Source organism: Tubulanus polymorphus, chromosome 1 (genome assembly GCF_964204645.1).
Source record: "Tubulanus polymorphus chromosome 1, tnTubPoly1.2, whole genome shotgun sequence".
Taxonomy (NCBI): Eukaryota; Metazoa; Nemertea; class Palaeonemertea; order Tubulaniformes; family Tubulanidae; genus Tubulanus; species Tubulanus polymorphus.
The window spans coordinates 17552070-17565260 of NC_134025.1; the positions used below are offsets into that span (position 1 = coordinate 17552070).

A 13191-nucleotide genomic window follows, 5' to 3' on the forward strand; every position below is an offset into this window, starting at 1 on the left:
CCCCACCAAAACCTCACTACATTGTATTAGTGACTCTCCAACTTCCCAATACCGTGGGAAAAGAAACTTCTGCCTGCTAGCAAACCTGCCGTTTGAATTTGGTTTCAAACAAATAACGTGGAATTACTTAGAAGCCGGGCATGGCAAAGGGGCTGCTGATGGAATAGGAGCAAGCGTTAAACAAACGGCAGACAGCATAGTTTCTAATGGGACAGACCTTCCGACTGCGCATGATCTATAATGCACTTCCTCAGAAATCAAACATAATGTTTTTCTACGTTGACGAAGATCTTGTGAAGAAATATGAGAAATTAATCCCCGGCGAAATCGACACCATACGTGGCACGATGAATATTCATCAGGTAACTATAGAATCTAAGGTTACATTAACCCTAAAGGGCATAAATAGCAGGGACGGCGGTTTCTCAAACTCAATTGCGCGGCACACGAACTAACAATTTAAAGCGAAGAACAATTTAAACTGTGGAATTATCATGGAGCATAAAAATTCAACATAATATGTTCTTGTAAAGTTGAAGCAATGAAACATTTTTTTCATAAATGTACGATTATGTATTTCAGATATTCTCAGCAACAAGACGGGAGCTATCATATCGTCCTGTAAGCTGCTTCTGTGGAGGAACTTCCAGCTTCTGTGATTGTTTCAAACCGAAGAAAGCTAACTACCCTGCACTGTTGTCTGAAAATCCTGAAGTGATAGCCGATGAAGTGGAAGATGAAGGGGAAAATAATAATTAATAAAATTAATTTGCCATGATTATGTTTTTATTGAATGTGAATGATCATTAATAGACTCGTTAAAAATTGTTATATCATTAAACACCATTTTCCATTTTTAGGCAAACAGCAGTTCAACGCAACAACACGTTACGGAGGCGGACATCGGACTTAATCGTGGACTTAATAACGACAACAGAAATAAATTGCCCATGGGCAGTGTGGTTTACCTTGAAAGCTAGAGGTTGTTTGGAGTAAGGGCATTGCTTGAAAAATCTTTTTAATTCGTGACTTCAAAGTTCCACAGTTTCTATTGTATTTTATCTTTCTTAAAGAATTATTTTGTAGTCAAATAAGACCAAAGATAAACATTTGTTTGCGGTCCACGTCCAAAATTTTGTAGGGTACAGGTAGGCGCGGCAGGGAAACTATTTTATATTTTCAAAAAAATATGTTTAATATAATATGAAAAAATATTCAAATAAGGCCATCCCAAAATAATTGTCTGTTTGCTGCAACACCGACTCAACTTTTCAGGATGAGTCGGTAGGTAGGTAGAATTTTCTTTTTGCAAAATTTATGGGCAAAAAAAACAAATTTTTCACCTTTGGGCTTTTTTTTTACATGGAAACAATATCGCAAAAATCATCTACGTTGCGCACAGGAAATTTGTCTAATAGCGTAGATATCAAGAATTATTCTAAAATTATAACTTCGTCCAGAGCGTCATCTCTGTCTTAAAAAAGAAACAGTACATTGAATATGTGCGCACTTTTACGTTACCAGCTATTCAGTCACTATAGTCACTATTAGAATGAATGGCAGCTTATTGGAACACTGCCAGTTTCCTGGAAACTTAAACTAGGCCACATGTCAAGGCATGTTTTCACACGATGTACACTAGAATTCAAACATACGTAGCTCATAGTCGGTCGGCCGTTTTTATCAAAAATAAAATTTATTTCAATGAATCCCAGAAAAAAGTTTTCACTCGGTACCTCTGAAGTCGGGTTGGTCGGGTTACGGCAAACAGACCATTATTTTGGGATGGCCTAAAATTCATATGATGTCACATATCAGAGGGTGGCTGAATATTGGGTCTATTTTCAATAATATAATATTTTCAGGTCACAAGAAATTACAATTTATTACAAATTCTATCGAACAGAAAACACAGCGCTTATCTTCTGCTACGATTATTCAGCCTATTTTCATGTCAAACGTTCACACGTTACAGCATCATCATAGTGAACTGTACGAGCTTGTGTGTGTGTGTGGTCTTGGAGTAATCAGACTGAATTACTCCAAGGTGTGGTGTAGCACTCCGCGTGCATGTGGAGGCCTCGTGTAAGTGAATATTCGCTTACACCTCAATGCCAATCAAAACAATCACCGGGTATTAAAATGAAACAAGCAACCAGCAAACCTCACCAGCAATGAGTATTTTAATTTGGCCGTATACGGCACCTAGTCCAATGAAACGTACGCCATTCTATGGCTTTCCCATAATTATTTTAGTAGCGCCGGAATTCCCTGTATATCCCAAAACAGCCAATCCCATTCGCTCGTAGAGACGACGCCCCCCAATCGAGGTCATTGCAATTATATACGCGAGAGCTAAGAATTTTCCCGCCAAAAACAGTTTTTCGTAGAATTTTAACTCAGTTGACCATGGCATCGACGGAGATTCGCCATGTCTTCAATCGCATCGATTATACGTCGTTTAAGCCGAGAACCAATGAAACAAATGCTCATATAAAAAAATGTACCGCGATTTTACATGAATTGGCTCAATGCCAACATCATATCGCTGACCAAGGTAAACCAAAACTCTTGACTAGTTTTTCTGTTGTTTGGTTTAACTATTAAGTCTGCTGAAACATGATTTTTGATAGTGGTCTAGTGGTTATTGACATAATCATTTCTTATTCTAGGTACCATAGAAGAGGTTGACGAAACAGAATTCCAAGTAAATGCTATGCAGCCAGCTGGTATCAATAAGTTCGTATGGCCTCAAAGACCTGATATCTGTTGATACGATTTAGACGACTTTGTTCAATACATTAAGCCAGCGGAAGCCATTATGTTCTCGAAGCCAATGACTGGAATAAGATAGAAGATTTGAATTCATAGACTGTGATGTTGAATGGTGGACTATCGCGCTATATCACTATCTATTAAGCCAGTGTTATTTTGTTTAGGGCTAAAACTAGGAAATGAATTTAGCTTTATTGATAATGTAGGCCTATTTTTTGTGTGCAGCACGCTGTTATAATGTTTCAAGAGTTTCAATTATGTTTTTCCTTGATTGTTATGTTTTAGAATAATGATTGAAAAACCTAGCATAAGTCATATCCTTTGGGAGTTTCAATATCTGTGGCTTAGAAAGATGACTTAAGTCTATTGGATATAAAGACATTGTGTCATGCAATGATAAGACTTATGCAAGGTTTAAACAGAAGTTGATATTGTGAAAATTTAATTAGATGTAGTTATGGAAATAGTCTCTGGGATAACTCCGCGCGATTGACATTGACTAGGGCCCGGTTTTATAGTCTGGTTTTATTTTTAACCAGGGGGTTATCTCAGTTGAATTGAGTTAACCCCCGGGTTAAAGTTAATACCAGTCAATAAAACCGGACTCAGGGTATTATTTTGGCGCATAAACTACAATGGTGTTTGTGTTTTTAGAGTTTTATAAAGATTATTTTGAGTATTAAAAGCAATTTAAACTGTCTCGTATAAAATTGTCATTTCTACAACGACGATGTCAATTCTGCAACATGTATATATCTAATATTTCATCGACTAAATTAACATTTTGCAAACCAATTCTACCAGTGTTAACATGAATTGAAGTATATAAAACACTATATCGTGGTATATAAGTTTGAATTATTAATTGCAAGATAAAATGAATTTGAATTGCTAAATTTTGCATTTGGAAGTTGCAGAATTGACATTCTCCTATGTTTTAAGGTTTTATATATGGTTTATGACGCCGGAATGTCAAAATGACTGCAATATGATGATAAATTGTAGCTATTATACCCTTTGGAATGCTTGGTCAGAAAAAAACCAAGTCCAATCACTTTAAAATGAGTTAAAAAATCATGGCAGAATTGACATAACTCAGCAAAAATAGTCCGAAGCAACAAGTTTCCATCAAAAATTCACATAGATATGATCAAAAACTGTCTGACTTGATTACTGTTTTTAAATCAGTAATGTATAAGCTGTCTTTTCCATAACTTTTTTTGATCCTACACGTCGGGTCAATTTGCTGATTTTGACCTTCCCATTTTGGCCATTTATACTGAAATGACCCATACGGTACGTTAAGATATAAGTTTACGAAAACAGTTCAATAGTGGTGCTTAAAATAGCAAAGGATTACATAATATAGGCAAAACCAGGCAAAAACCAGAACAGGCTGGGTTTCTACCCTTTAAAATATGTGCTGATTTCCATATCTGGTTTAGAGTTCACTTATACGATTTGGCTAAGTTGGGGTCAATGATTTAATATATTCAATCTTCCTTTGAGTTTGGTACCAGATTTGGGTTCACAAGTAGATTTTACTAACAATTCAGTTTAATTATAACATGTACATGCATACTTAATTGTCGTGGTACAGTTTACATCTTTCTACTCATATAAGGTCCAGGTATTTTTTCTATACTTTGGACGGATGTGATTCTGATACAGAGACGGGGATATTTGGGGTTGAGATTTTTATATGTTAACTCTATTTTACTCATTTGTCAAACAGAGTCACAATGGGGACGCTATCAGGTGCATACATGCAACAGGGGTTTGGCGATGGGCTTGGATTTTACTTCCGGGTTGTTGATAATCTCGTGAGAATGGCGCTTAAAATGAACTGCGAATAAATTCAAAATATCACGGAAAAACGTTGTGTTTATATTGTTTATTTGTCCGCTGTAAAGTTCCAATAAACAATTGGTCGTTAAGGATCATTATCAGACGGTCGTTACGCTTTACTATATAAAATCACAAGGGATGAAACGCCTTCAAGTCGTGCCAGCCAGAAAGTTGGGACAGTCACGTGACTTAACGCTTCTTATTTGACTGAATGCGAACCTGAAGCATCCATGATGGAAACTATGATACGAAAAATATTTGAGAATAACTTACATTCAAATGCATTTTTTGTCTATGAATTATATATTTGATCATAATTTATTCTTTATAAGTTATTAATTTCATAATTTCATCATAATCTGACAATTGATATCCGTCTGTGATTACGTCAACTTTTCATGTTGAAGTTTTAAATGTGATGACATCAGAATGTCACGTGACTGTCCCAACTTTCTGGCTGAAAATTTAAGTACAGCGGAGGCCTGGCGTTTCATCCATTGTAGTTTTATATAGTAAAGCGTCACGACCGTCTGATAAATGATCCTTAATGATCAATTGTTTATCGTAACTTTTTAGCGGATAAATCAACAATATAAACACAAGGAATTTCCGTGATATTTTGAATTTATGCGCAGTTCATATTTAGCGCCATTCCTGCGAGATTATCAACAACCCGGAAATAAAATCAAGCCCATCGCCAAACCCCTGTGATGCGTGCATTGAAAAAACAAATGACAAGGATAGGGTAGAAATAAAATGAGCCCAAATACCGGGCCACACGCATCAATAATTAATTGTTTATATAATCTTTTTCGCTTTTTTTTCGAGCTCGGAAATGAATAAATGTTATGAAATGTGCAATGTCGGCAATAAATCGGGTGGCCTGTATAGATCGGGGTTTGAAACTGTCATGAGGTTATTTCGCTCACAACAATCCAAAAGTAAATACTTGGCTCCCTGATACCATCATCACTGCATTTTCTACTTAAACGAAAAAGCTGACTCCCTCGAGCGCTTCAATCTTCTTCTTAGTATTTTATTTCAAGGTTTTCCATTTTGAAAAGACCAACTACAGTTACAATAAAAGACCAATGGTCTTGTAGCTCACCTGACCATTAACTAATAGGCAGTTTAAAGACTTGTTATATCCCATGTCTAAAATGGATTAGACGCTGGTCTTATTGCAAGGGCCGGTGGCAAGATGGGAAGAGGAAAATAGATATACACATTGCCTTTCAAACCTTCAAAGGAGCGATCAAAATCAAACGGCAACTCTTGTTTTAATAACCATATTTATTTATTATAATAATATTCATATCAAAAGACAGGATAGGAGCTAGGCCTAATCATATCAGAAGTTTTGTCTTAGAATATTGGTTGAAACGTGTTTTTTAAAATCTATAATTCCTGCTTCAATGAGTCGAGGTGGTGATTCATTCTTGGGGTACCGGTATCTGTAAAACAATGCGTAAGATCAATAGAAATAAAGTGAAAATTAAATTGCATTGAATTGAATTGCAATCACAGTGTAATACTAGACAAGAGGATTTGATATCCTGTCCGTCGGTCCCGTACTAACATGACAATCATTATTCATAGAATATCTTACCTTCAATCAGCAGAAATATCGTGTAGATACACGTGTGAATAAACCAGGAAATGCGCGGTAGTGCGCGGTGTCTCTAGTGTACGGAGACGCATCGGGGTCATTCACAAATAACATCAAAGAAACTGAAACTTTGATCTGTTAAAACAAAAGGTCAACATTGCGACTGAAATATTATGAAATAAAATTTAACCTTGATCTCGATTGATTCGAATTTAAAATAAAAATCCACCATTCGGCGAATTCTGTGCACACTTGAATTTTTAAAATGTTCCTAATAGGCTACCATATTTCTTGGATCTATCCAAGAAACGATAGTTCATAGGTCGAGCCACGTTATTAGACAGTTAGGCGAGAGTCAGACCCCTGCGTTTAGATCGGCCTGGAAGTAAATCTAGACGTTTTTCCAGCTAAAATTATGTGAAAATGTTTGAACAACACCCAAAACTTTATAGTACTAGCAGTCCGGGTTTATTTTGATTTCACAGAAACGCATGTATACAAAAAGAACGGCAATTTGCTTCGATTTTGGTATATTTTCGATTATTTCACAAAAACACGAGTTCAGAATTCTATGAAATTTTCAGATTGTAAAATAGATACTATATGACACCTCAGATAAAAAAATCAGATCTCAGGACCATCTAGATAAAAGTGTGCCACCCGTTTTACTGAAATTTTTCGCGATAGGCAAATGCATTGGAAGCATGACGTCATCAGCTAGTGATAGCAAAAGCGAACCATAGGTTCGCTAAAAATGAACACCTCCCTCATTATTTTTCTCAGTATGATGAGAAACGCGGTATCCTTTGAATGGCCTATGAAAACAGTCCTTTTCAACAAATTGCACTGAAAGAGGATCAAATGGAGCCTCCATTGCTCTCTTTAAAAAAAATGGAATAATCAATTATTTAATTGCATGACACGGCACGAAGCCGAGAATCAAAAGCCGCGATTACACGAGCATTTTGTCCAGGGCCAAATTTGGCCCGACCAAAAACGTCGGACCAGGCCCGAGCCAAATTTTAGCACCAGACAAATGATTGCGTTTGAATTGCAACTGGCACCGGAAATGATCCACTTCGCTTTGTTTGAGCATTGTTAAGTATCGAGTGAATGGTTTGCGCGTGAACGCGCTCTTTGATAAGGCACGGGCCAAATTTGGCTCGAATCTGATCCGTGCCAATTTGGCCCGGGCCAAATCGTAGGCAGACCATTAGAATGCCCAAGTATCTCCAGACTTCCTAAATTCCTTATTACTAATAAAGCAATTAAGCGATGCAAATACACGTTCTCTAAGTAGCATGTCATGGAAAAACATTGCGATTATCACCGATGGCTGTTTAGTGTTTGTAACATGTTACAATTATATACCTTCACATTCTTCAATTAATCCAATGTCCCACTTTTTCGGCCTTCATCATGGTTAAATTATTTTGTATGAACTTAAGGTTCAGGCAGAAATCACAACAAAACGAGGACTTAGTCAAAACAAAATATTCCTAACATAAATACAAATAATTGTATCAGTGACTAATAATTTAATTGATGTTACACAAAATAGAGCACTTGTACCTAAAAATTTAACATTTATAAAACATTATTCCATTACTTTATTGAATACGTTTTCATCAGTGAGTCTCTACACAATTAACGAATCATTCTTTATCACACATCGGATCTACACTTTTCTGAATTTGGATTACCTGTTAAAGTGTTAATTCTATGTAATGATGGTAAAGTTCCCATTACTCCGAAATTTGGGCCACTGCGTACATGGACGTGCTCAATACGCACTGACGGTTCTAATATTCCAGATATTTCATTTGACGTATTAGGTTGTGTCGTTGGTACGCATGTCGTCCTATCAGCAGAAGCAAAGTTTTCCGCAGAAACCAAATTCTGATATGATGATTTCACCATATAGCAATCTAAATCCGATTCAGAATCAATTGCTTTGAGATGTGGGACAAAAATGTCAGTGCCCCTTATTAAGAATTCTCGTGCACTTAGATTTTTGATTTTATCAGTCAAATCTAGAGAAAAAGTCTCCATATACTTGTCTTTCGCATTAATTCCATATGTTGGGATGAATGCTATTGTAGTTTCTAGACAACTGACTTCTTTATCGTATTTCTTATGATTGACCTTGGAATAAAATCTTCCTTTTGTCACATCATTTCCAACACAATCGGTGACGGAAGGACCATCACTCATTTGGTTTCCAGAAACAACTGCAGCCTGATTAGAGTTGGTAGCACTTAAACTGGAATGTAATCCTACAGTCGCGTGTTGATCAATTGCTGCTCGTGGGGATGAAAAACTGAAAGCCAAAGCACATGTGATATGAACTTTCCAGCTTATTTAGGCCTATTCACGAATTCACTTTAATATTTGGTATTGCATATACTATGTATCTGTTGCAGTTATAGCAGTCACACTTCAGGCGTTACACTAATACGATATCATAGATTCAAATGTATGGTAGATGAATCCACAGGCCCTAGGAGCACTATGGCATGGCATATTTGCTTTTCATGAAATGAGGCAATTTGTGGGTAACAAATACGAGAAAAATTAAACATTCTGCTTCATTTAATGTATACAGTTCAATCTTGTTTTCAAGTACTTAATTGTCATAAATTTTACCATGATGTGACTACAGTGTTATCACTGTTTGCAATCTTTCCCGAATGGAATATTGTAGCATCTGTGTAGGTATATGTCATTAGAGTTCCTTCACTACATTTCCCAGGATAATATTCATCTGAAGAAAAGAGATAGCATGCAGTGAATATACAAAATGTTAGCTTTAATATTCACTTTTCGTAAATGATGCAATCGATTTGTGAGTTCTATATGTCATAATAAACTTTCTCCTATGTAATTTTGAGTATATACTATCCATTCTTCACATGCAGGAATACGGCAAGATAAATTCAGACCAAATTTTTTTATTTGTCTCATTGATTTCAATTTGAATTTGATTTTTTATTTTAATAAAGATTAAATTTCATTTTCTTCTGGAATAAAATATAATTTGCAATACAAGCACATGGCTTAATAGCATATCAAGGCAATCGATGCTTTGCACCAATATGAGAAAAGGAGTTATTTTCCCCAACCTTTGCCTAGATGTCAAGGACTTGGGGTCCAGGAACACCATGGCCACTTGGGAAGTGGTTTCAAATGCTCAACTATCTGACAATTTCAATATTCAACCGCCCCCTTTGTCCATTTAGAAAAAAAACAGATGACCTTGAAACTCACCACAATCATAGAACATGTCAGCAGCTACAATTTTGCAATTGATTGTGATAATAATATATGCCTCGGTACCAATATAATATCGAAATACTAAGTAATTCTACTATTAAACGCCCCCTGGTGACCATATGCAAAACTCAATGATCCTGCAACTCACCACAATCATAGAACATGACCTGAGCTACAATTTTACAATTGATTATGGTAACAAAATATGCCTAGGTACCAATATAATAAGGAAACACTAAGTTATTCTACTATTCAATGCCCCCTTGTGACCAGAGGCCATTTCCCATTCTTTACTGCCAGTGTCAATGCAGACATATCAATATGTGATTGCTTCATCCCCTCTCATCTACCACATAACTAACGAGAAAAATGCGTTAGAATTACTTTTTGGACCATTAAATCATAAATCTGGCGACGCTATGTTGTAGGGATTAATTGAAACATTATTCTTTTTTTAGTCAATTTCTGCTGTGTCTATTGCTTTACGTCAATTTGAAGTTACTATGAAAATGAGAGTAGTCTGCGCCTTTTTTACTACGACTTTCGATCCATTTTACTAGTATTGGCATGACGCAAATCAATGCTAAAAATCAATCCACGCCTTTTTTACTACGACTTTCGATCCCTTTTACTAGCATTGGCATGACGCAAATCGATGCTAAAAATCAATCCACGCCTTTTTTACTACGACTTTCGATCCATTTTACTAGCATTGGCATGACGCAAATCAATGCTAAAAATCAATTGAGAGCAAAATAAAGCGAAACAAAATTCTTAAAATTTTCAAAGGATTGATTTTTAGCATTGATTTGCGCCATGCCAATAAAAGATTTGAAATTTTTTAGCAGAATAAGATCTGATTGAATTGGCAGTTTGAGCGCATGACTAATTAGCTTTAGCATATAAAGGTCATCCATCCGATTTGAGAAAAAGCTATTTTTCCCGGACTAAGCATAATTGTCAATGATATTTTTCTGTAGTGCAAATGAAAATATTCCTCCAAAAAACAAATCAACTATAGATTTCACAGAAATCAATCTTGAAATGCAATTTTAGATCTTAAATAAAACCCGGAAGTAAAGCAGTAGACGATATCGCGGGTTCGTGTGAACAACTGCTGATCTCTGCGGCTTAGCCAATCATAGAAGAGTCTTTGCTTTCTACGTGGCTTCATAGGATTCGGAGAATGGTTAATGCTTTAATGAACCTTTGCTCTGGAAATGCTTCAAAGACGCTTTGCTCTGGAAAACATGTCATTTAAATTGGTTCTATTTGTATAGTTAAAGGCTCAGCCTACGACTGGCCTAAAAACCTAATATCAAGACGTTTCAGAAACAGTGAAAATTCAACAGCTTGTAGCTTTTTGAATTTCAAGCAATACACCAGCGTATGGCCAGTTGTTAATGTAAATGGGTTCTAAAATACGTACCATCTTCTTCAAAGTCATTTAGATCATACTCCTCAAAAAGATCTATTTTCTTTTCGCCTTTTATCTGAACACCAGGATGTTCATCAAGAAGAACTCCTAAATGTGGTGTAGCCAGCCTTTGCCATTGATAAAGAGTCATCGATCCTTGAAAATAAAATCTGCATTCATTAATAGGGCGATTTCAGTGATACTCTTTAAATTAACTATTAGAAATCCTGCCTCAAAAAACTGCCAGCTATTGCATAGGGTTTGTAAAGATAAAAAGAAAATATCTAGGCAATTTAATAAATGATGTAATCCTCAAATTATTCTGAATATGAACTGAAAGAGACGCATTTAGATGGAGATGATTTTGGTCAATAGAAATAAGAATATTTTCATTTAATAGTGATCTAGACCACACCACAAGAAAAAAGATCATTACCCTTGGCTATACACCTGCAACAATTATAGAACACGTTTATTTCATATGAGTGATAAGCGAATGGTTATTAATACTCATGGGTTTTGGAAATTCTTTTGGGACTAGATTTTTGGCAGACTTAAAAGTTAATTCCAAGAACCAATGAATGTAGTTCGATATATTTGATGAGCGATCTATGGTGAAAAAAGGGGATAAGTTAGCATGCTCAGTCCTCCTTAGCCCTAAATACCACAATTTATAAGATAAGCACAATGAAATTTACTATATACTACTCAATATTGGTCCATCTTCACATGCTATCTTCACAGTGTTCTTACACGCTAATCAATTTGGCTCAATAATCCATCAGCGTATTCATGCACGCAATTCAAGCGTGCTTAATGATGAAGAGCCAATTTTAGATGGATCGCCTTTAATTTATTGCCTTTTTTTGTCGAGCTCATAAAAAATAAAAATAATTTCTCGCACGCTCGAATTTATTTTTATTTTTTACTCACTCTCCCCTTCAACCTTTGATATGAAAGCCTATATATACAATTACTCTAATAATTCCATAAATATGAATAACATATAAATGAATAACATATATAAATGAAAATTTTATATATGCATAACTTCTAAAATCAATTCTAATAAAAAATTTGATATTGAAATGGAAGCAAATAAGAAGTACTACCGTCCAACATGTAAAATCAATATAGATAAATCTCAAAAAGCAAGACATATTAAAACTAAAACACATTTAGAAAATAAATTGAAATTAGAATATAATGATGATATTAGAAACTAAATTAGAGGATTTAAAGAATGAAAACGAAATATATAAATGTGATACATGCTATAAATCATTCAGTAACCAATAAGGGTAAAAAATTATTCTAGAATGAAAGGTTTCAGCGAGCTCTAACTCTTTTCAATTTTTAACTTATTTTAATAAAAATTTAGTATATAAATGAGGTGCTCAAAGTAAATTAAAAGTTCCCGCGAAAGAAAGAAATAATAAATTTGTAAAGTGTGAGTAAAATAATTTAGATTTTTTTAATATTAAAAGTGTGAGTAATATAATTTAGATTTTTTAATATCGAAAGTGTGAGTAATATAATTTAGATTTTTTAATATTAAAAGTGTGAGTAAAGTGTGAGTAAAATAATTTAGATTTTTTTAATATCAAAAGTGTGAGTAGAATAATTTAGATTTTTTAATATTAAAAGTGTGAGTAAAGTGTGGGTAAAATAATTTAGATTTTAAGATATTAAAAGTGTGAGCAAAGTGTGAGTAAAATAATTTAAATTTTTTAATATTAAAAGTTTGAGTAAAGTGTGAGTAAAATAATATAGATCTTTTAATATTAAAAGTGTGAGTAAATAGTGTGAGTAAAATAATTTACATTTTAAGATATAAATAATCTAGAAAATTCATTTTAATAAAAGTATTGTTATAAAAATGAAGACAGAAGAACCTAAATTCAAAATCGAACTAAATGTAACTAATAACTTATTTTCATTATTTAACATTAAAAATTATATCTCAGCAACAAATTTAGTGTATGCAAGACAATATAAAATAGATAATATTACTGTAATTAATCAAATATTATCAAATGAAACATATTTAATTACTGAACTAATAGATACTTTTGATAATGGTGCTAAAAATCCTAAAATATTTAATACAGTTTTAAATTATAAAGGAACTTAAGATGAGAACATGATAAATATTCTTCAAACTCCTTTCAATGTAAGAAATGATGATTTAATCCTTTCTAAAGGTTGCAATGATTTGATTAACTTAAGAATTGAAACACGAAAATTATATTATTTTAATTTTAATAAG

General features: G+C 34.3%; 1 protein-coding gene across 1 annotated transcript in view; it reads right to left on the reverse strand.

The window, feature by feature from the left end:
* Window positions 1-6677: 6677 nt before the first annotated feature.
* Window positions 6678-13191, reverse strand: part of LOC141901205 (trafficking kinesin-binding protein 1-like) — a 284033-nt gene continuing 277519 nt past the window's right edge. The window contains exons 13-15 of the mRNA XM_074788317.1: window positions 10935-11078; window positions 8879-8996; window positions 6678-8552 (exon numbers count right to left, since the gene is read on the reverse strand). Coding sequence (XP_074644418.1) covers window positions 7898-8552; window positions 8879-8996; window positions 10935-11078 — 917 coding nt within the window. The 3' untranslated portion in view covers window positions 6678-7897. The remainder of the gene's footprint in view (window positions 8553-8878; window positions 8997-10934; window positions 11079-13191) is intronic.